Here is a 25,464-nt window from a genome sequence, read left to right as displayed (position 1 = left end):
ATTGAGTTCGTAGATGGGAGTAATCGGACGACTGCAACAGCACAAATCGCCATTAACCGAAAATATATAAAGGGCCATAACTAAGCACTTAATTAAGATATAAAACTCAAAGTGTGAAATTGGATGAAAACCCCGCTCACTCCCCATATAACGGTACTGTTCAAAACTACTAAAAAATTACAAAGGTTTTTAGGGGCCGGGCTAAAAATTGGACTATGGGGGTGTCATCGCCCACTTTTTGGTGAAATCCCATATCTCGGAACGGGAGCGTGGCATTCTTTTCATAATCCTATATAACTCTGTGAAAATGAATGAAATCGGACAATAAACCCGCGTACTTCTCATATAGCACAATTTTAAACTCCACTTGATTCTTTTACTTTCCAGTACATAAATCAAGAAGCAATTAATATTTATAATGGGATTATACCAATGAAAATAAGAGAGTGTGTTTTATCCATAAAAGTGTATCTTTGTGCCTAAAATAGATAAATTTGAGCGAAAATGTGGCCTAGCCCCTAAATAACTTATATCAGGATTTTCAAACATCTGGCTATATATGATTGGTTTTACACCTTATAGTATTTCCCTGACTTTGATTATTGCAAGTTGCAAGAGTATAAAATGTTCAGTTGCGCCCGAACTTAGCTCTTCCTTACTTTTGTTTATATACCTTCTTACTTTCTGTACTTACATACACTTGTGTTGCATTATAGCACACCGTTAGTTAAATTGAAGGGATGGTTATTAACGCAAAAATGGGATTTCTTTACATGGAAAATTTTTTTGCCGCATTTAAATATCAGCATACCTTACTCTTTATTGTATATGTTACAAGCTGTATTTTTATTAGCTTTCATCCACCCTTAAATTGGTGGGTGTTGTCTCCCTTCCTATCCGAATTTCAATAAGGTATCAGTGAACTTTTATTAAAGCATGCGTGGATGACTATTTTTACACATTTTTTACACCCCTACGATGCTATTACATAAATTACTAAATAAATAAACCAAAAGTTTTCATTTTATTCTAAAGGGAATATTTTAAATGTCGGTATGAAAATGTTAAATTTTGCCAATGGTGTTTTATTTGCAGTATGTGCAATTCGCTGCACATGAACATTTGCAAATGTTCGAAAAGTATTCACTGCATTACTATCAACAATTGATAACAATGAAGAGAAATTGCTTTTCAGTGATCCCGCCGGAGGTACAGGAAAAACATTTTTAATCAATCGGTTTTTAAAAAAAGGGAGATCTACCGGAAAAATTGCGTTAGCTGCTGTGTCATCCGACATTGCCGCTACGCTTTTGGAAGGATGTCGATTCGCACACTCTACATTCAAGCTCCACAGAGCAAAACAGGAAAATTGATGCGTGACTGTTTATTAGTAGTCTCAAATCTATCATGTCAAGCAAGATGGCTGTGGAAGCACTGGATAGACAAAGTGCGTTTTGCGCAACAAACATTCACCTATGGGTGGATGTACAATTCTGTTCTCAGAAGATTTCCATCAAATCCTACTAGTTGTGACTCGAGGAACACGTGCTGGCGAAATATATCCTCTCCTAAAAAGATTAAACCTTTGGCTACATATCAATAGATTAGAGCTTAAAACTAATGTGAGGATTTGGTCATCTTCACGTGACAACTATTTCCAGAGACGCTGCTAAAAGTTGGCCATGGAAAACCTTTGTGTTTGGATAGACAACATTCAAGAGTTAGTCAACAATGTCTATCCTGACATTGATAACATAAGTTATAAGACAATATCTTGGTTTAAAGAAAGTGCGATTCTGTCACCAACTAAGGAACAAGTAGATAAGGTAAATAACTTGATTCTTTCGAAAATTGATGCGCCGACCTAAATATACTACTCGGTCAATACTGTTCTCGATTTGGAGGAAGCTATTCATTTTCACAAATGTGGTACCGGAGAAGATGTATTGATTCCCTGAATGCCTCTGATGCCATCAGATTTACCTTTCCAATTTGAACGTTTACAGTTTCCGGTAAAGATATCTTTTGCAATGACCATTAATAAATCGCAATCAAACCTTCAACATTACAGGCTTAGATTTGAACGTTGACTGTTTTTCACATGGCCAACTGTACGTCACTCTCTCAAGAGTTACCTTTAGAGAAAATATGTTTGAATTGTTTAATGACAAGAAAGCTGTGAACGTTGTATATAAAGACATTCTGTAATATATTAATTGTTGTAAAAATAAAATAAATAGGTAAAAATGTAGTGTATGAATTTAGATATTCCAAATACAGTAAGAAATCTTCATGGTATAGGGAAAGAGGAATTGCTTTATTCTCCATATTTAATGCGTGTGGGCCACAGGCAGTAATGAGACGAAAGCTCTGTGCAAAGTGGGGGCCTCGCAAGTTTATAATCTAAACGAATAAACAACGAATTGCTGATTGTCCTCCGTACTCATTTCGCCTCTTTCCAACTTAGCACTTTCCGTTGAACCTAGACAACGAGATTATTCACACTATTATTTTCATCAATTACATCAATTAAAAAAAAAATTTCAATTTGGAAGAATGAAATAATATTGCAAATTTCAACTTTGTCATTAAATATAAATATTTAAATTTAAAAAAATTTTAGCCAAAGCGCAAATTAAGATTGAACAAGTAAGGAAGAGCTAAAATGTTCGGTTCCACCCGAACTCTTGCAACTTGTAAGAATCAAAACCAGGGAAATACTACTTGTATAAGGTGTCAGACATCAAATCTTATAGAGTTAAGTCTGCCAAATGTTCGAAAATCTTAATATTAGGATGTCAAGGACATAGGACACATTAGGAGAGTTCACTAACGCCGAAATTCGCGCTATTTTAAAGTTTTCCTTCGTTAAAGGCAAATCCGCTAGGGAAACATTCCGTTAGATTAATGTTGTTTTGGGGAAAGGTACTCTATCACTTCGAACTGCGGAGGAATGGATTCGACGATTCAGAGCGGATGAAAACGATACCACGGATAAGCCACCCGGCGGAAGACCTGTTACGACGAATACCGATCAAATCATGGAAAACATCGAGTTAGACCGGCATGTGGCATCTCGTGACATCGCCCAGAAGATAGGACTTAGTCACCAAACCATTTTAAACCATCTACAGAATGCTGGATACACAAAAAGGCTTGATGTTTGGGTGCCGCATGATTTAACGCAAAAAAAAAATTCTGGACCGAATCAACGCCTGCGATATGCTGCTGAAACGGAACGAACTCGTCCCATTTTTGAAATTGGGACTGGCGACGAAACATAGATCACATACGACAATATCGAAAACAGTCGTGGTCGAAGGCCGGTGAATCGTCCCAAACAGTGGCCAAGCCGGGATTGACGGCCAGGAAGGTTTTGCTGTGTGTTTGATAGAATTGGAAGGGAATCATCCACTATGAGCTGCTCCCATATGGCGAGACGCTTAATTAATAAAGAGCAAAAAAGCGGTATTTGATTACCTTAGACAACCATTACTTATAATGGGGCTAGGCCAAGTTTTCGCTCAAACTTATCTATTTTAAGTACAAAGATACACTGTTATGACTAAAACACGCTTTCTTATTTTCTTTGGGATAATTCACATATTGGCCGTTATATGCGGTACAAAGTCACCCGAAGTTCGAAAATTTTTATATTAAATATAAGAGGGCTAAGGGAAGTTTTGGTTCGATTCAACCCATTTTCGACATATAGACATACCATTATAAAATAAGGATTATCCTTTAATTTCAGTTATGTATATATTTTACACGTAAACCGACATTTTCGATCAAAAGTCAACTATACGTACAGGGGTCTAAATATTTGGTACCTAGAGGCTTTAACAGTTTTATTGGATTTAAACAATTTTTGATGGTGGCACATACTAAAGACATTATTTCTGCAAAGTTTTATCCCATTATCTTGATTTATGTACCGGAAACTGAACAAATCAACTGGAATTTAAAATTGTGCTACATGGGAAGTAGGCGTGGTTGTTGTCCGATTTCATCCATTTTCATTATGTGATATTAGAATGTAAGAACAAAGCTACGCACTAAATTTTGTCGAAATCGGTTGGTCGGGTCTCGAGATATGAAATTTCACCAAAAAGTGAGCGGTGCCACGCCCATCGTCCAATTTTTACACCAGCTCTCATAGAGCTCTCTCATACCATCCCAGTGGTAAATTTTAATGTCTCTGGCGTGTTTATTATTGATTTATCGCGCGCTTACTAGCTTTGAACAGTACCGTTATATGGGGAATGAGCGAGGCGCTCCTCCGATTTCAAACATTTTCACACTGTGGGTAGAAGTTTTGATACGATTTACACTCAGCAATTTTTTTGTAGCTGGAGATCGTCAAAACATTTTTTATAGGCACTTTCCGGGCTGGCCTTCAGCTCTCGCGACAAATTTGTTTGATGTCTTCAATTGAGTCGAAGCGTGTTCCCCGAAGTGGATACAGTATGAAGAATTAGAAATAGTCACAGGGGGGCATATGATGGGAATAAGGTGCTTTCTCAATGATATTTGTTGAGTGTTTGGCAAAAATTTAACACAAATTCGTTGATTTAAATTTTAAAATTCGACAAACACTACTTAGGTCGACTGACATAAACAGCTGCTGTAAACACACTGGTTGACAGATCGCGCTAATTTTTGGCATCATATTAAAGAACAGTTGTACCAACCTAGGATAATACATTTACCTGTCTTCCATATAAGCGGGAGATGAGAGGGGGAAATGAAAAATTCCCGATGCTTTCTTGACGGGGTGTATGTACGACTTTTTAGAGGGTGTGGCCACGCCCTCTTTTCCAAAAAATTTTGCCCAAAGGTGCCCCTTGCTACTTCCATCGTCTGTACCAAATTACAGCCTTGTATCCTAATTTGATGTGTAAGTAATTAGGGCACTTTATATATTTTCGGTTATTGGCGATTTGTTGGCGTGGTAGTGGTCCGGTAACACCCATTTGCGAACTGGAAATTTTTTTTATACTAAGGAAACTACATACCACGTTTCATTAAGATAAATTTAAATATAATTTTTACTTAAGTTACAGCTTACACGGACGGACAGAACTACAGTCAACCAGATTTCAACTTTTCTCGTCCCACTTTTCATTTTATGTACAGTGGACCAATAAAGTTTACATACACCTAGTTCTATTAAATTACGACACGTTTATTTGTTTTAAAATTAATAAGTTTTTTTTTTTTTTCTATCCATTTCAAGATATGTATATTTAGTATTAAATATAACATATCAAAATATTTTTTGTTTACACAAATAAAAAAAATTTATGCTAAAGCTTAAAATACGCCAAATTCATATCAAAAAAGTTTAGATACACCAATGATTATTTATGTAATTCAGAAGTAATTTCAACAGTTTTAGCCGTTTTTGGCCTATATTTTGTTGCAATTATTGTCCGTACACGTCGACACATGCTCCCACTCGATTTCTAATATTATTTCCGGATATTTTGACCCACTAAGTCGATGATCCAGTTTTTTTGCCTTAATTTGAAGAAATTCGATGTTTTCGAATACGGTTTTCCAAAAAGTTCCAGATATTTTGAATAGGATTAATGTGTAGTGATTTAGGGACCTATGGAGTTGTTTTTAGTATTAAACTTTACCGTGACGATAGTAAATTGGGATTACATTTAGATCAGTTATCATTATCATAATCGCAGTACATCTCAAAATGTGATATTTTAACGAATAAAGTCTTTAAAATATACCAGTAATATAGTAATTAGTTTTTTGTTAGTATCCCTTTAGTCAATCCTTTTAAATTGCATTTTCATATTCATTTTTCAGAATGGATACCAACGGTCTCTAACTTGTCTATGGGATTATTGTTAAACTTTTACAGAACTTTTGTTTAGTCTCATTTATTAAGTTCGACGAATCTGCCTCCTACCAGTTCGTTTCTCAAGAAAGTGATAAAATACTAACGTGATGAGAACAATTCGTCCCTTATATAAAAATTGAAGTTTTATCATGTCGCTGTTAGGTTGTCTCGTCTCCTTTAGCGACTTGCGTTAGCATTTTGCAAAAAAACTAATAGACGGCATAATATTTGCGTTAATGTACATTTTTTTTGGTTTCATGTTGTCAGTATAAAACTGAATTGTGATGCAATTTTTCATTTTGCAAATCATCAAACGACAAACTGTATATAATAAAATATCTTGAGCAAAAAGCAACTGCAATAATAATCAATATTAAAAAAATGTCTAATATTATTTTAAGCTATTCAGTATTCGTCGAATAACGTGTATTGAAAATCTATACCAGCTTTTGAAAATTGAAAGTTCCGGAGTATAATATGTTCGACGCCATCATTCACTTTTCATATAGGTTAGAATTTGTGTCTTCCTGGTTCCATATAGGGATTGCTGATAGTGTATGCTTATTATATATAGATAAGTAAATTTGTTAAGAACATTTCACTTAATTTTATGTAATTTAGATTACATTTTTCTCTGTTAAAATCGGCCTAAGTCTGATTTCTCAAAGCATACTCACGATGAAGGACGACTATTGTGTAGTGGAATTGTAAATTCATTTATTACCTGCAAAGGCATATTGAATGCGGTAGCCAATTGCTGATTATAAAACGTTTCTATTTTGTCAACTTGAACTGCTCTTAGTTTTGTCGCATGTACATTTATAATCCGTAACAATTGAATATTTCGATACATAATTGTTGGGAGATGACTGTCTCTGAATTTCAATAATATATGTACATATCTCATAGATTGAACGATTTTTTGAGTAAAAAGTCCGTCATAGGCTTTCCAATCACCGGAATTTAGCTCGACTCGTCATCCGGATAATTTATATATATACAGCAGATATCTGTGATATACAATTTTCAAAAATTTCATTCAGGCGGTATATGCAAACAACCGGAATTCGTTTACATGCATATGCGTAATCATTTCGATGCAAACAAGAAATTACAGAAAAGAAATATAATACAAAAATTTATTAAATTTAACTTAGTTAGAACATAAGGCAACTAAAAATCACATTTTAATGTACATATCGTATTGATGTATTATCGAATAAAATTAAATATGAATTCTGTCAGTTCATTTCATTTGAAAATATAATAACTTGCACATCCAAAGTTACCTAAAGAAATAAGTTTTTTTTTTCTGGCACTTCTGTTTTTCAGAACTCTCTAGGATTATTTTTCAATGTCCTCAAAAGCCTCTAAGGCATCTAAATTGTTATGAAAAAAAGTCACGCAGCGAATCTAAGCTTAGCAAGACTTCTTCCGTTGAGGGGTGTTTAATACAAATATCAGCATGAGTGAATACTTCCTTATCTTCAGTTGAATTTTCATTGACTGCCAATACGTTCGCAGCAATATCCTCGTCGGATATGTTTCCAAAACAAACATGTTCATTTTTGTATTGAATGTATTCCTTATCAAGTTCGCACCATTTGTAGCTTTCGCCTTCAGTAGCTGCACTCTCATCTCTATTTTGATTTTTAACAATGTCGGCATGAAATGAATGATTTTGCTTTTAACTTGTACCAATTTGCATAGGAAATCTACCTTTTTGAAACGATTACTAATTGTTTACTGCTTAATTGGAAACCGATCAAAATTTTTGGGTAAAGATTTTAACTTTGTTGAAAATTCTTTGCCTATAAACGATTTGCATTTAAGCAACCACATTCATATAATAATGAGTTGAAATATGAATATTTTGAAAATAACCAATTTTGCATTAAAGCGATTCATCATATAACCGATATCTACTAAACTATGACTATATCGACTAGCTTTTGGTACTACTATTATATATTAACTGTTTCAGCATGTGGTGGAGATTTAACATTTCTACATTGTTAAACTAAACGTTAAATTTGGTAATTATTTCTTTAATTCTACTTTTTTTGGGTTTTGGGATGTTGTTAGTTAAAAGTTTGGACTATGGATAATAAACCTCGTTTAATTTCTTAATAGCTTACTATGTTAAGAAACATTTACATATTACTGATAGCATTTCATTAAGACTTCGAGCGAAAACTTAAAAGTTTGTCTGGCTAGATTTATTTGGTAAAAAAACTTGATTAGAATTAAGAAAGAAATATGTGTTCCCTTAATTTTAGAAAATCAGCACTGTGAATTTTTTAGATTCATAAATAAATCATAAACATACAGGTATTGTCCATCCATTAAGTGTTTAAATTGTTATAGGACAACATGCTTTAAAACTTTTTAATAAGCCATTAGGTATTTATTTTTTAGTAAAGTTTATTTTACCTTGAATTTTGCAATTATTTCGATTATATACAGCATATTCCAATACTTTAATTTAAAAACTTACTCACTTAGTCTATTATAAAATTATATATGATTTGGAGTGTTTATTCATTTTAATTATAATATTGTATTCCATACTCGCATTTGCGGGTAATGAAATTACGTATATATGGTTTCTTGTTTCTTAAATATTACCGCTAGATATATGCACATATGAATATTTTATTTAAAAGTATTAATATTGTAAGCACACGTAAGTGTATATAATATTTTTTTTTCATTTGTTAAGTATTTACGTATTTTAGTTGGTTCTATTATTGTAAACTGTTGTGTAGTTTGTTATATGTTTTTCTTTATAGGCGAGTGCAGAAGCCTTAAAAAATTATAAAAGAAATAAATTCATCGTAGATTGAAACCCATCGAAAACGAAAGATAAAATAACAAACAAGAAGGGAAAAGTAATTTACGAGCGATCTGTGGTGGGACTTATTCAGGGTTAGGAATGGTTTATCTCGATTTCAGACGAAACTACGAGTGCTTTAGAAAAAATTCTTATGACAATGTTGCAGGCAATAAAAAGGTATATAACTTCGGTATAAAAGTTTTTGTTCACATAACCTCAAAATTTATGTGAAAAGTTCACAAAACTAATGGGTTCTGGTTTTTTTTAATTGAAAAATTATTTTTTTTTATAAAATGTGGTAAAAACTTGCACTCCTTTGTCTCAAGCATACAGTACTTTTTATTTAAAATATTTATTAGTTCTTCTTATATTGTCTTATTTTCGAAAAACCCTATCAATCAAAATATAATAAATCAAAACACCAATGTTTTTTTAAAAGTCAGTAGGCGTTAACCCACAAAACGTATGAAAAACGTTTGAAAGCTGTGTTTTTGATTTGAGACACTTTGTTGGGTCTTTGTTTGCATTTTTGGTGAAAACTTACCATAGTAATAAATGTATGTTTTATGAGGTTTTGTAGATCGAAAGATATTGTTTTTTGATAATAGGACAATATAAGGAGAACTAATGAATATTTTAAAGAAAGAAATACAGTATATTTGCGACCAAATACATTCATTGGATTCGTTTCCATCAAATTTCGCGAAAATGTTTTTTTTGTACAAGGTAAAAAAAAAATCAAACATTTATAGTATACATTTATAACATATATATCAAAAGTTATAGATCTCTTCATTATCTACATAATTTTTTAATATTTTTTTTCTGTGGGACTCATTCTACTCGAGATAAGCCATTCCATACCTTAAATAAATCAGTCACGCCACACTCCTTTCTTTTCCCGAACTCAGATCGTCGTAAATTAGTTATCTCTTATTGTTTGCTATTTTATCTCATTATTTCAATTAGGAATATTAATTTCAGAGCAAATCACCATTCAGCGATCATTTACATCTTCTAATTTTTCATAAATAGCAACGTCTTCTGTTTAAATATGTGTTGACGAAATAAATTCACCAAACTTAGCTTTAATTCATAATATTATTGTTGTTATTATGTATATTATTATTATTAGCATTATAATGGAAAATAATGTAGCATATATTCCTCAACTGCGCCTGAGAAAAAAGAATATGATGGTATTTCCAAGGATACGATTTTCTAGGTCAAAAACTGCTTTATTTTACTACTTTCACGAATTTCGTTGAATGAGAATTGTGATTAAGGTGGTTGCAATCCAAGGTATATTGGGCTAGTGAAATATAGTCTGTAGAACATATAGGGAGAAAAACAGAATTACTTTTTTTTGTATGAAGCACTGTGCTTAACACATAACAATCTAAAGTAATGTTAAATAATCACATATTTGCTAAAGATTTATAAAAAATCCGTTTCTTATACAAAATGAATTTGAAAACTTTATTAGACTGAAGAAATATTTTTTAAAAATATAAAAATTTTCATTATCTATGAACATTTATTGATTAATTTAAAATCAAGAGGAAACGTTAACTTCGGTTGCACCAAAGCTACATAAAATATCCTTCATAAATATAAAAGAGTGTGGCAGTTATATGCTATAGCGGCCCGATTTCAACGGTTTCGATAAATTATCAGATTTGTGGGGAGAAAAGGACATTTCAAAAACTGAAGGACTACTTCGCTTATATACAGACAAACAGACGGGCAGACGACATAGCGACATCAACTCAGCGCGTCACGCTAATTAATTTCAGTATACCCTGTTTAGGGTTCTTATGCTTATTTAAAAATTATCTAAGCGAACGGAACTATGCATTATTGCATTTATTCATAATTTTATAAGTTCATGTTTTTTACCGGAAGATATTAATCAAAACATTCGCCTTTTCTATTCCTCAGGTAGGAGTGTACATATAAACAAACAGATTATCTTCGTAATTTTTCAATTTGTGTGTTTCTACATTACAAATTATTTTTCACCACATCCGGTGCTCTGTATGTGAAATAATAAAACAATGTCATTTCAAAATCCTTCAAAAGTATTCAAAGAGCACTTTTATAGTTTCGGATCTTCTTCATCTGGTTCAAAACAAAGCTAAATTGATAAGTTAGACAAGCAAGCACGTCTTTATACATTAAATGCAAATCGTATTAATACATTATTTAAATTGTAAAAAAAATGTATAATTGTAATTCAGTATAATGTTTGATAAGTAAAAAACTAAGCTGTAAGAGCTAAATGAATAAAAAGAAAGAAAAATGAAAAGCAGGTTATTTTTTTAAATATATATTTTCTTAAATGCATATACTTGCACTCATTTCTTTCATTGAATCAAAGGGTTTCTGACTGAATAATTTCTATCTCACAAAGAATAATATACAATTTTACAAATCGTGTAACAATTTGTTAACAAAATCAACTAAAGGTTATTAATTTTGTGGTATCCTATCATTTAAAGGTAATTAAGACTTTCAAGATACCTTAAAAATACTAAACTTAACAGAAAACAATATAATCAAATAAGTGAACATATTTCAATTACAGTTAGTTAAAGCAATATAAAAATGGAAGAAAAGTATGCAGCCCATGTACTATACCCAGTTTTCCTTATATACATATGAGCTAAAAAGTGTCAATAGTAATAGGAAATAATCGTAAATGATTACAATTATTAATTATTAAGTTGCATAGTCCGTAAGATAGCAAAAGGTAATGGCTCAGTCAATTAGTATTTTCTTACATAAATTCCGATCGTGTGTAAATTTCTGTGGAAACAATCAAATCAGTTAGTTTTAATGCGTCATACTTGCATATGTACTATGTGTGCACATATGTATATTATTTAAATCACAACGCAATTCAACGTAATGTAAGCTTTGTTGCTTTTCACTGTTACAAATATAAGTGTTTCCTCGATCAACTTAATTCTGTTACATATATTACACTTATTAATTTATTTATTTTGCAAAATTTAGTTTCAACTATTGATAAGACGGCTAATACAGTGGCTTTGTGTGGGCGTTTCTATTTATTCATAAATTTTATATTATTACTTTAGTAAATAATACATTTGTATGCAAACATTACATTTATAATGGGCTTAAATCTAATACGTATATTGAGTCAATCCTTGCTAACCACTTGCATTTGCGTATTGTTTTGATATTACATTATTAACACACTTACTGCTGCATCTTCAACCAATTAATCATTTAAATGGAGTTGCAGTATAATACATAACTTTATTTATCGTATATATGTATGTAACTGTGTTATTTCTGTAGGAAGGAAATAATTTTAATTGCTACATATGTTTATGAAACATAGTATCCAGCTACTTTATAATTGTTTAGTGTAGCTAGATATTTTTCTTGTAAAATTTTTTAAGCAAAGTTCTAAGTTTTATATTTAGTCACTGGCTAAAATGTATACTAGTTTCTATGTTTTCTTGTTTGTTTTGGTAATCATGGTTCTGCCAATGCTGCAGACCAACGCAGTCAACAATGTATTTTTTAAATATCGCATAGCTATAACTTACCAAATATGTGGTTTTTATCATTAATGAGATTGTAATTGCAAAGAATTTGCATTATACAATTTAGTAAGCATTATTATATTACTTAATCAATTCATTATCACTAAGTTATGGCATTGGAGAGAAACTTTTGCAAAAATATAAATTAGTTTATTTATTGGAATATGAAATGTCATAGGGAATCGAGAGAATATAACTAATAAGTTGCTGGTTGATTAAACATTCGCCTAAAATTTTTGTTTATACTTAAAGTAAGTTTGAAAATTGTGCAAGTACCAATAATTTATCACCATGGTTAATTATCATTAATTCCATTTACAAAATTTTAAATGCTCTGTTCTCTTACCATGTTTTTTTTGTTCTTTGACTAACTGCGCTCTGGTGTTCGCATTTCTCTTTTGCTCTTTTCTTCAATATTTAAACAAGCTTAAGTGTCTGTATGTGTATAAATTTAAACTCCTTACTTATAATATGCATGCATGTACTGATGTGTTATATATATATTGTATATATTTGTATATATAGTTATTTATGCAGATACATATAAATATCTGATGTGATACTTTAGGTTTAAGTATAGTATATATAAATTTATAGTTTTCAGGCTTATGTAACTAATTTACTAAGTAAAATGTTTTACGTATTTAAGTTATCATCTTTCGTTTAGTATTTGTGTTATTCCTTTTCTGTCAAGCATAATCCCATTGACCATTGACCATATATTATTGTGGCATATATTAGCTATATATGCAACAACTACTCTACCATAGGCTATGTTTGCATTCGCTATTAATGCTTGTGTGTGTACGAATTTACGAAGTAACTTTACTTACAGCCTTGAGCAAATCATGATTGCTCTTTTCGAGCGCACTCATCATGCCTAAATTACCGCCGATACCACCGCTAACGCCCACTCCCACTCCCACCCCCGAACCAACACCCATTCCCAAACCTAATTTAAGATCATTCTGACCAATGACGGAGTGATGCAAATGTCCTGGATTGTGTGCAATGATCGAATGATGATCCTGTTGCTGTTGCTGGTGCTGTTGTTGTTGTTGTTGCTGCTGTTGCTGTTGCTGCACCTGTTTGTTAACATTTTGCTGGGCGGATTTCATGGACTCTTGAGCTTTCATTTTTTCTTGTTCTTCGCGGTCGCGACGAGCCTGTAATATAACACAAATTCAAATTTATTTTGTATTACAAGATTACACTATTGTAATTCTAATCCATTCATAAAGTTTTAAATTAGTGATAATATTTTAAATTAATCTAAAATTCTTTTTAATTTCTTTAATATAATTATTTACTGTTTTACATGTTAAATTTATTAAACAATTTTCTATGATTATGCTGTATGGTAATTAAGTATAATGTTACCCACCTGTTCGTTGATTTCTTTTACGGCACGTAGTTCCTTCTTCAATTTCATGCGTCGATTCTGAAACCATATTTTTATCTGACGCTCAGTAAGACAAAGCGCATGGGCGATTTCAATTCGTCGCCGGCGGGTTAGATAGTGATTAAAATGGAATTCTTTCTCCAACTCAAGTGTCTGAAATCGTGTATATGTTTGACGACCACGACGACGTGGGCAACCATTCGGACCTAAAATTATACGCCATGAATATGAATTATTGAAAGATGCAAAAGATGTTATATACTCCAATTTTATAACATATACTTCATATTTCTCTGAAGCTTATACGTTTTATTTAACTTTACGTAAATAATCTTTTCTTTTACAATTATTTTTGTATCACTTGTTTTTAAGCTTATTCATAGTGATTCAAATAGAAATATATTAATAACATTTAAATAAGTGCCTCTTCCACGAGTTTTGCTAAAGTTTTTGTTTCACAATTTTCATGAAACTATAATTATTATTATTCTCTTGTTAAACTAATATTTTAATTTTCAAAATTCAGTTAAGGTATTTATTTTGCTAAGTGAATACTAAAGTACGAAATTCGTGCATATCTGGTCCTAGTGAGAGTGTGAGATGCTTTCCTTTAGGGTCATTCACTTTTATACTACAATTGGCAAAACTTTTTCAACAAATGTTAAACGCTTTTCCAATATTCTTTAAACTTTGAAATTTAAAAAAAATATATAGTAGCTAGCATTTATGGTAATATTTTAGAGGACTGGTAACACATTTAAAATTTTCTTACGGATTTTTGGTTTTGTATGACAAAACTTTGCATTAGATAATACATATATGATTTGGTAGGTTACTACATTTCATATAAACCTCCTAAATTACTTCAACAAATATCAAAGGAAATTAGCCTTTGCTATGGTAACTAACTATTTTTTAACTATTTTTTCCATCAATCTAACACGTTCAGTGAGTTTTCGTTTACATTTTTGGTAAACTTTCTACATAACTGTTGCTACTGGCGTAGCTAAAGGGTGACAACCCTAGCATTCTGCTCAGCAGGTCTTTGCCAACCATAGTCTAGCTATTCGGATGTTTGTTTGTTTTGCTGATGTACTGCTGTGCTTCAGCTTGTAGATCTCATTTGTTTCGAATGCGCTGTAAATCTTTCTATACAGTGAGTGTATTCTACAGCTTAATGCGTCAAGTAGGGCGACCACCTGCTTTGCTTCACTATTTTTTTTGTTCTTGTATTTATGGTAGGACATATTTGAGTATTTTCAATTCTTTCATATTTTTTACTTTTTTACCTCTTACTGCTTTCAATTATGCACGCTACCTGTGCGAATTTTTTACCAAGTTAGTGCACTTATTGTTCAGCCGTTGACATTTCACGCGGGTTTATACCTTAAGCAGATGAGCGGTATGCCGCGATGGACACGCAGTTCACTGTTTATGTTTACGAAATCAAAATATTTTTATGTGCAAAATGTTTTTCTGTATTTCGCTGGTAGAAGTTGCTTCAAATCTAACTTTTTACTTGCGTCTGCATTTTTTACATTCCAGGTATGCAACCTTATACCTTTATATGTTTTTCCCCGAAAAGACGATATGTGCGTACCTTCATGCTTTAAATATTTAAGGATTTTTGTTTGTTTAGATTGAAGTCTTTTCCGGGCAGTGAAAAGTAAAACAGAAGTTTTAAAGAGCATGATTTTACTGTGAACGTAATGTAATATCCACATGGATTTCAAATCAGGCAATATTTCATTTCAGTCCTTTCAGTCCACTTGGTTAAAGCCCTTTAAAGACAATGACGATTCGTCCATTGACAGGCGCTATTAAGGACAGCATATAAAATAAGTTAAAACTGTGGGTTTTTTGCTCAATTAGCCGAATTATAAATAAATGTATTCACTTAAACGAGGCAAATGCTTATGTTTTTTAATATATATGTATATAGATATATATATATAAAGTATATTAAAAAAACTAAATCCCACATCGCCATTATAGATTTTGCACAATTTAGAAGCAATTCAAAGTCGTGAAAGATTTACCACAAATATGGCGTTTTAAAAATATTTAAGTTATATGAAAAATCACCTTTAAATTGTAATTTTAAAACATAATTATTGTGAGAAAATCGTCGCAGTGGCTGTACAAATGATTTTGGTTGTGTCTTAGTTTCAAATCGATTGGAGCAAAACTGACGAAGTGATGAGTACTTTTATATATCAGATTCCCAAATTTGAAATATTTTCATCTCAATTCACGTATTCAAAGTCTATTGCTGTGGTCGTTTTGAAATTTAACGCTATATTTATACTTAATATACGAGGTAGCGCCAGAGAGTTAAAACTTGTTAATAATTTTTATTTCGCAATAACAAATAAGCCGATTTCTTAGCGTATTCCTTAAAAGCTTTCCAAAAAAATTAAAATCTATCTAATATTCGAGGCAACTTCATATTTCTTCCAAAAAATTTACACAGCATTCTTCGATTGTCATACTTTAATAAGAATATTTTGTAGAGACTTCCTTGAGTTCAGATGCTTTTAGGATCCGATCATTTTGAACTATTTATCCAGTAGTGAGTCATAGGTGTACAATATGTTAGAATATATTGAGTTTTTTAAGGAAAAAATAAATCTGTTTATGAAGTATTAAAATGAAATTCCTATAAATTGCTATATGTATGTTTTTTGCAGAAGTTAAATTTAAAAATTTACTTATTTACTGTATTTATTTAAACTGTCACGTTTAATTAAGTAATATCCGTAATAAAATCGTAAGTACATACATATATTTGTTTAAATATACTTCGTATGTATATGGATTTAGAATAATCCATTATCTCGAAAAACTGCATGCAGACAACTATAAAAATTAACAAATTTAATTTTGCTTTTTTCTATCATACATACAATTATTTCATGATGTAAATGCTTCAAAGAAAAAATACGGTTGCTTTCTATCAGAGAGGGAGTAGGGCGGACACGATTAAAATCACAACAAGTATGTGCATACGTCAAAAAGAGATAGGCCACTGCACTGGAAAGCATGCAGGGTAGTACCAGAGCAAACAAAATTAGAAGACTAAATAATAGTGGAGCGCCACATGAATTTACCGTGACTATGAAGGTAAGAGCTGAGCAGCAGCAATGGAATCCAATATGGCTGCGCTATCGATATTGGTTAGCGGTCAGGTAGAGACAAAGGCATGTAGACAACAATGGTGTACTGTTGTCATGACAACAAATGAATGCTCATTGGGAGGTGCTAAGCGCTCTTTTCCATCATCTGTTTAGTCATGCGCTGTGCTCTCCATGAACATTAAGGTGTTGAGTATAGCAGCTATGGTGAGTTGTAAAATTCAATATATGTATATGCATATGTAACTGTATGTATAGTAATGTGTTGCCTGCTTTTGGGTTCGAGTCTCGAAGTTCTTCGATAAAATGTTAAAATTGTTTAAATTTAACAACTGCTTGGTGCCCCTGCAATCAGACACTACAAAAGTTTTTCATAATCGTTTAATTTTTTTTTTTTTGGTAATTTTCAATTGGTTCAAGTCGTTTAGTCTATATAATAATTATTTACAATTATTTTAAAAATTGTTAACTAAATTCTAAATTAATTATGTTCGATAACTGATCATAGTAGTTAAACATAAAAAAGAGTGATTTGATTTCTTTTCAACAAAAAAAACGCTCTAATTGTAAATAACTCATAAAAAGAAGTACGGACCGATGAACGCACCAGCTGCCAACTTAGGTGAATGTAATGGTTGTTCATGAAAAATTCTGGATTTTCTTTGCACCAGGATCAGCATTTTTGTTTTTTTACCACACCACTCAGATGAAATAAAGCCTCATTGGAGGAAATGATTTTATTAAAAAAAAATGTTATCCTATTCAAGTTGTTCCTAGGCAATGTCAGCATATTAACGACGTTGACGGCAGTCCAATGATTTCAGTTCTGGAGTGAGAACAATTTCAAAGAGCTTCAAGCACAGAACCTTTCTCCAACTCCCAGTTCTTGAGAACGACTTAAAATCGGCAAATCTGAACGGCAGCAATATTTTCATTACTTCGATCGGTGTTTTGTCGTATTGGCACTTAAACATTCTTCTTCTTTATTAGCGTAGATAACACTTACGAGGTTATAGCCGAGTGTACAACAGCGCCAATTCCAAGCGAAGCCAAGTCCTTCTCCACTTGGTTTTTCCTCCTCTTCCCCCGGCGGGTATTGCGTCGAATTCTTTCAGAGCTGGAGTGCTTTTCCCTCGAAAACTCGTAATGCCGACTTATCAGATGTTGTCATCGTCCATACCTTTACACCACATTGCAGGATGGTAATAATGAGTGACTTATACAGTTTGGTTTTTGTTCGTCGATAGCGGACTTAACTTCTCAATTGCCGACTCAGTCCGAAGTTGCACCTGTTAAGAAGAATTATTCTGTGGTGGATTTCGATGCTGACGTCGTTGTTGGTTTTGATTCTGGTTCCAAGATAGACGAAATTATCTTTAACTTCAATGTTATGACTGTCAACAGTGAAATGGGTGCTAAGTTGACGACTATTTATTTGATGACAGGAGATATTTCGTCTTGACCTCGTTCACAACCAGACTCATTTGCCTCGCCAACTTATCTTTAATCTTTCACACAGTACGCTCGATAGAACCATATATGCGATGTTTAGCCTTTGTTGTTGCTTAGATGGGTAATTGCTATTCAAACTTCTTCATGGTCGGGCAATGTTTCATCGTCCTCGATTGGGGAATCGGATTCACCATCTGCAGGTGGCGAAGGCTGGAGAAGTGTTCCCTGCATAATTTTAGCACTTGAACATTACGGAAAGAAATTGTACGCCTCAAATGTTCAACAAATCGACAAATAGCGAGCACAGGTAGACGATTATTATGACCACGAAGTGCCAAAAGTGCACAAAAAGTTTTAATTGGAAAACGATTATATAATAATTATAAACGTTATACCATGATGATGAAATTGTAAACATTACTGAATTCATTTGAAAAAATCTATTGGAAAATCCGGTATTTGCGCTTCTTCCCCAGCAGCTATAAGTCAAGAAAAGAGACGTTTTTTTGTAGAGTTGTAAATAATAAAAAAATTACAAATTATTAAATGTATCTATGAAGTTGTTCACTCGATCCAATTATATGGCAGAATAGTACTAAAAAAATCAGTAAGAAAATTCTTATTTAAGATCAAAATTAGTTTTCGGATAGTCAGGATCAATCAACTTAAGGGAAAAAAATTTAGAGGTATAATAGAAAATCGTGAAATATTTTTTGAAAGTCTATCAATAAACATTAAACTTTAAATACCTTTGAATGTGTCTTGAAAATAATTAATTTGGTTTCTTCTTATTAAATGTGGGAAGTAAAAGTTAAAATATGTAATACACTATCAATGACGAAGTGTGATATAACACAAATGTATATAATGTGTACAGATTATTTGCTATTTACATGATAATTAGCGAAGTGCTATTACGTTTAAAGGTAAGAGGTAAGTAATTATACGTTTTAATGCTTTCAGCTTGATATAATTAAAAAAGTTTGTAACAATTTGGCATTTGCCAGAGAGTTTGCGAAATTTAAAATATTATTATTCCCGGAGCTTTCTAATGTATTAATTAACTCAAAAAGAAATTTCATTTTATTTATGAAATACTTCAACAATCTTCTCCAATCCATCAATTATATACACGAAGGAGGTAACCAACCGGAATCTGCAATCGTTTAACAATTTTAAAATTAACTTATTTATCAAAATAGCAATCGAGCAAATATCGTCATCTTATTTATTTTTTACTAAATTCAATATCAGTTTTCCATATTGCGCGGTCTGATAACCATGGACACATATAAAATTGTTTGAGATTGTTTCTATAAAGTTTTCGGAGTGACTGAATATTGTTTTAAACAATTGACCATTAAAAATTAAAAAAATTAAAATATCTCTGCATAAAAACCTTTTATTACTCATGCTTAATCATGTATTAAACCTACAAATGCCCACTTCTAAATTATTTTTAATTACATCACTACTTTTATACAGAATTTGCAAGAATGTGTAATTTTATTTAGTTTTATTACATTTGATTGACGAAATCAATGATTGAATTCAACCTTGTACTTATATTTGTTTTACTTTTGTACCTTCAGTGCTGTGATTTTCTGACTTTTTAAAAGCATATTTAAAATCAACCAAGTGTTGAATATTTAACGATCCGAAGGTAAAAATAACGTTTAAGAGACAAATAAAGAAATTTATTTAACAAAAATTTTGATATATTCGTTTTGGGCTGACTAAACTGTTCAAGAAACATTAAAAATTTGGCGCGGCCAATATTTAAATCTGTGTATTAGGAATTTTTATACTCTCGCAACATGTTGCTTCAGAATATAATAAAGGGTGGTTTTTTTTGAACATGTAGTTAACAAGAAGAAAGAAATAAAATGCGTACAAGTAAGTTAATGTAATTGCCAAAATTTAGGTATTTTACAAATATAAGTGTTTGCCATTGTTTTAGAAATGATTTCGAGCAAGTGGCTGCGGCGGCTAGATCGAATAAAATCCCGCTGAGAAGCCCAATTTGCGACCATTTTTGCAACAATTGCGCCGAATATTCTCTTTCAAGGCCTACGATGTAAGATAAAGCGCTCACTAAAAGTTTCCTTTAATAAATTGATTGTTTCGTTAGTATTGCGCTTGATGATCATTCGGCTTCAACTCCTGTATGAGTGGGATTTTGTAAGCCGGCAACCAAGAGACCTCCGCAAATATTTCATAAAGCGGATTTACGCAGCTTCAATTATTGCGTACGAAGGCGGTTGGATTCATTCGGATCTTTTTCGATCTATACTCCACAGCAGTAATAGCACCCTGCGCGGCGTCTCTGAGAATGCGCATTATCAACTAGAGTAAATGTGGTAAAAAATGATTACCGAATCACCGACTCTGCTGGACGATCGCGTGAACCGACCGAACTATTATTTTTGTAATAAATGTGTACGATTTGCAAACGTGGTTCCAGAGTTAGTCGGTAAATGGCAAATCATACTGAGATAAAATCAAGTAACAGCTGTCGAAAAGACTAACTAAAATCAAAACTTATCGAGATAGAAATAGGTTTATGTATATATAAATGATCAGAGAGACGGGAAGGAAACCCGAGTGGCTATTTGGGCGAGCTATAACTTGGTAACTAGGTATTACTTGACAAAAAAGAAGTTAAAAATTGCAGACGAAACTCCAAAACAATTGATTTAATGTGCATTACAAACCAAACTTACAAACTACCTAAGCTATTTCAAATAAATTTATATTACAAATTGAGTCACAATGATGCCAATATTTCACATATTTTTTAAGTAATATACTTTCCCTTATACCCGTATAAAAATTTCCGCACTAGTTGACTTTATACCGGATACATCGGTCAATATCTGGATTATCCGAATGATATTCAGAGATCTTTGTTTTCTTATTGCACAGCGTCCTTACTTCCATATACCCGATATAATGAATTTTCGACTATTTGTTTTTAAACCGTTGGTTTGGGTGAATATGTGTAATGAAATTAATCATACAAATTTTCTAGACCACTGTATAAACTTCATATTCCTAATATAATGATTTCCGATCCCTCGGTTGATGTTTTTTTTATATACACAAAATATTAAATTTAACCTCGTTGGTTGAGGCTATATATTAAGGCTTTTTTTTCTAGAATACTACTATCTATTCGGTTAAACAAAAACTTAGTACTTAATGTATTGCCTTTTAATAATTTCCCTGTGAGTTGGATAAGAAATACATACTTAACAATATTCCCATTTTAATAAACTGCGGTGCCGTTTTGTCTTTTACGGTTTTCTTTCAGACCAATTCAAACTCTAACATGTTTATATTACGAAATTTATTTATGATTGCCTTTACACTTGAATGTACATAGAAAAATATGTTTGAAATCTAAATAGGCGAAAAAACCCTTAACTCTAATTCAAAGTGTAACAAATTATTCGGTACATGTGGACAATAATAACATTGTGCCATATATTTTTGTATTCGTACTATAAGCAGTATCTTCAACACAATGCTTTGGTGTAAGATAATGTTTACATTGTGCTTTCAACATGCCATCCGGGAAGCACTTTTTTTATAAAATAAACAATTGCCTGCCTGGCAAGTGTGGAAAAATAAAAAATACCAAAATTGGATAAGAATAATAACATTTTGATAGACAAGAATGCATAGCATAAACCATATAATAATTGAACGTATTTTATAAGTAACAACCGAATGGCTAGTAACAACACACTGATTACCGTAGATAATTCAGAGAATAAGTATAATTTTTGAAATGAAAGCATGGGATGTTCATAAGTTCTTCTCTTTTTGTTTTTCAATTATTTTATTTTCCGGACAAAGACACAAAAAATAAAAAATGTTTTATAACTTTTATGATATACAGTAAGTAAAGTTTTCTTCATGTTTCTAACCAATGAAGTATAAATATATGTATAGAAAACAGGTGATTTAGCGCTATTTCTCAATGCTAACAAATATACTGTCTTAAATTTTTTTGAGTTTGTTTGGTTAATATCAGATGTCTCAATAAAGGTGCTAGATGAAGCAAACTTGAAAAGTTTAAGAATTTTCTAATTTTTCTGCAACTGCATATAATTAATTAGACCATGTCTTATATACTCGTATACGTAGAAATTTTATGACGTAGTAATCGAATTCAAGTTCTTTGCTTCTGTTTTTTAAGCATATAAGAAATTCACAAAATTAAAAATATAATTTGCCACATTAATAACCACTTTTGTATGTTTTATATTCCAACTTAAGCACCACAACACCATATACATATGTATATATAATTACAGCCCAGCACATATAGCATGATCGTGCATATAACGTACAAAGCACAGCAGCATTATAAAAGTTAATCACCGTATTTTATGACCGAAGCTTATAATTGAGTTGTAAAAGGCAACACCTTATTTATAACAGGTCATTATTCATTTGCTATGAAAAAGGCAAAAACCGTGTGGGGACAATAATTCGCTTAAACGGACTTACCGAAAACGTTTACCAACATTTGTAATGTTAAAGACTTTATCAATGTGGCATCATAAAAACGTAAACAGCCTAAATCTATTTGTTCTACAAACATTGACGGAAATAGAAATTAACAAGTAAGGAAGGGTTAAGTTCAGATGCAACCGAACATTTTATACACTTCCAACTTTCAGGAGTCCAAGCCATGAAAATACTTTAAGGTGTAAAACGTCAACCAGAGAATCGGAACTTTATATATAGATATACTATATATAACTCAGACACATAAGGTTTGTTAGAAAAACGAAAATCATTATATTTATAATATGGGAGTTGATGTAGTATCGACCCGATTTTATATTAACTGTTATCATGCCACATACTAAAATAATGTTCTCGAGGTTTCATTAAGGTACCTCACATACGTTCACCGATCATATGGAATAAAGTCACCCGGAAGATCGAAAATTATTATAAAAGGTATAAGTGGGAAAAGGGAAGTATTGACAGGATTCAACCCATCCTTGTTACACAGAGTTACTATTGTCTGAAAAGGATTATCTTTGAATTTCAATTCTCATATATTTCACTGATACTTTCGGCAAAAATTTCTATAGATACTGGGGTCCAGGTATTCTTTGCCTAGGGGCTTGAACGGTTTTGGTTGGATTTGGGCAATTTTAGGTTATAAGGTGGTATACTTTATTGGAATAATTGTTACAAATTTTATCCCGTTATATCAATAACTTATTTATTTCGCATGTACTGGAAAGTGAAAGAATCAAATGGAATTTAAAATTGTGCTATATGGGAAGTAAAAGGTTAAAGTACGATTTCACCGATTTTCGAACTGTGACATTAAAATATGAGAGGTATGCCACCTACTAAATTTAATCGAAATCGATTAATCGGGTCCCGAGAAATGTAAATTCACCAAAAAGTAGAGGGTGCCACGCCCATTGTTTAATTTTCACACCGGCTCTCATAAAACTTAATGTCTCTGGCTTAGTAAGTTATCGATTTATTGGGCGTTTAGTAGTTTTGAACCATTTGGTTGTTGTAGCTTTAGTGGCTTCGGAGATACATATGTACATTAAACTTATTACTTATACTTATAATAAATATAATAAATTTTCGTTATGAATGCATTTAAGACATTTGTTAGGATGAATATAAGTTATTGATGTCGATATTCTATATTTATATGTAACTTGCCAAAAGGAATACTCGTTATACCTAATTGCTCCTTTGATTATTACAATTCGGCTGAAAGGAAGGATATCGAAATATAGATTTCTTTCATTAGGACCTCGGAAAATTGAGCGAAAAAGCACCATTATCTCCTTCTGGAGTTATAATTTTCAACTTTCATCTATTGCTCATACATAATTTTAAATGTAATACAAATGGAACTTTTTTCACAATAATTTACATTGAAATATTTGTGTCGTAAAAGCTTTGCTTAGCTTTGTTTCTCTTTGAAAGGAAATTTACTGTACATTTATAATTAAAAAAGAAGGATGATCAGAAATTAGTGTACGCCATTACATTAAAGTATATACATTGTATATATATTGGTATACATCAACACACCCTTATTTATGGTGCCAGAAATTTAGAAACACAAACACCATTTTGGCTATGGTTGCTACTAAAAGGACAAGCCAAACCGGTTTTCTTCCGTTCTACTGCAACCACCAAAATTATGGCAAGAATGAAGGAGAAGATTGCACGATGGCTGAAATGTTAATAAGGCATTACAGACACATTATGTGCATCGTACTGATTAAATTTAAATAAATTTAATAAACATAAATTCTACCTATACCACATGATATTTAAGCCTCCGTCACCATTTACAGTAACAACATTCATCTTTATATACAAAATTGACTGCTTACCAACACATCGCCTTTATATCGTCAGGGTTAAGATTTCGTGGCGCAAAAGGTAACAGCTATTATTGACATTCTGGTTCTCTTTTTCCATTCTGCTCATATCATTTTTCAGCGTGTACTAAGAATTCTAAGAGTATTCACAATTTGCTGCTGCTGTTACGCTTGGATGTGAATGCATAAACTTTCATTTTCTGCTACGTTAATCGTGTCAGTCACATGTATACTTGTTGTTTTTGCATTGTTCGTTTATGTCCTTATGAATTTGTGTTTTGGGCGAGTGGGCGTTTAGGGAATGGTGAATATAATTTTGTTTTGTCACGCTTCATTACTAATGACTAGTCAAAACAGAAAGCAAACTGAGCAAAATAAGTCGGAAGCTCGAATAATAATATGCATTATTTGCCAGATGCTTCCGAATCAAAGCCAGCCTTCTCTCTGAAATACGACTTTTTTAAGCCGAAATAGTTTTGTGAAAAGCACATTTTGAAACTAAATTTCTTTATATTTTTACTATAGATGGATGCGGTATAAAATAAACCAGATGTTCGAAAATAGTTATATTAGATATATGGGGGCTAAGGGAACTGTTGACCTGCTTTCAGCCATTTGCAATAAAAGTTATAGTTCAATTCGACAATTTTTGAACGTAAGATGAAATACCTTGAGGGCGCTTTCTGTGCACAGTGTGATTCTGATAACTTCATTGATGTTTGGCTTGAATATTGTAAGTGAACTTTAACGTTGGTGATATTTTTGCAGTATCTAATGGGAATGTTTGGGTAACCTTTTATCTTTAGTTGAAAT

At 32.0% G+C, this 25,464-nt stretch overlaps 1 protein-coding gene across 1 annotated transcript in view; it reads right to left on the bottom strand.

Annotated features, from left to right (window-relative positions):
• Positions 1-12,839: 12,839 nt before the first annotated feature.
• LOC120766601 (homeobox protein abdominal-A) overlaps positions 12,840-25,464 on the bottom strand; it is a 39,809-nt gene continuing 27,184 nt past the window's right edge. The window contains exons 4-5 of the mRNA XM_040092206.1: positions 13,662-13,885; positions 12,840-13,443 (exon numbers count right to left, since the gene is read on the bottom strand). Coding sequence (XP_039948140.1) covers positions 13,090-13,443; positions 13,662-13,885 — 578 coding nt within the window. The 3' untranslated portion in view covers positions 12,840-13,089. The remainder of the gene's footprint in view (positions 13,444-13,661; positions 13,886-25,464) is intronic.

The sequence above is a fragment of the Bactrocera tryoni genome, chromosome 1 (assembly GCF_016617805.1).
Source record: "Bactrocera tryoni isolate S06 chromosome 1, CSIRO_BtryS06_freeze2, whole genome shotgun sequence".
NCBI classification, from domain to species: domain Eukaryota; kingdom Metazoa; phylum Arthropoda; class Insecta; order Diptera; family Tephritidae; genus Bactrocera; species Bactrocera tryoni.
This window is presented reverse-complemented; position numbering and strand designations above follow the sequence as displayed.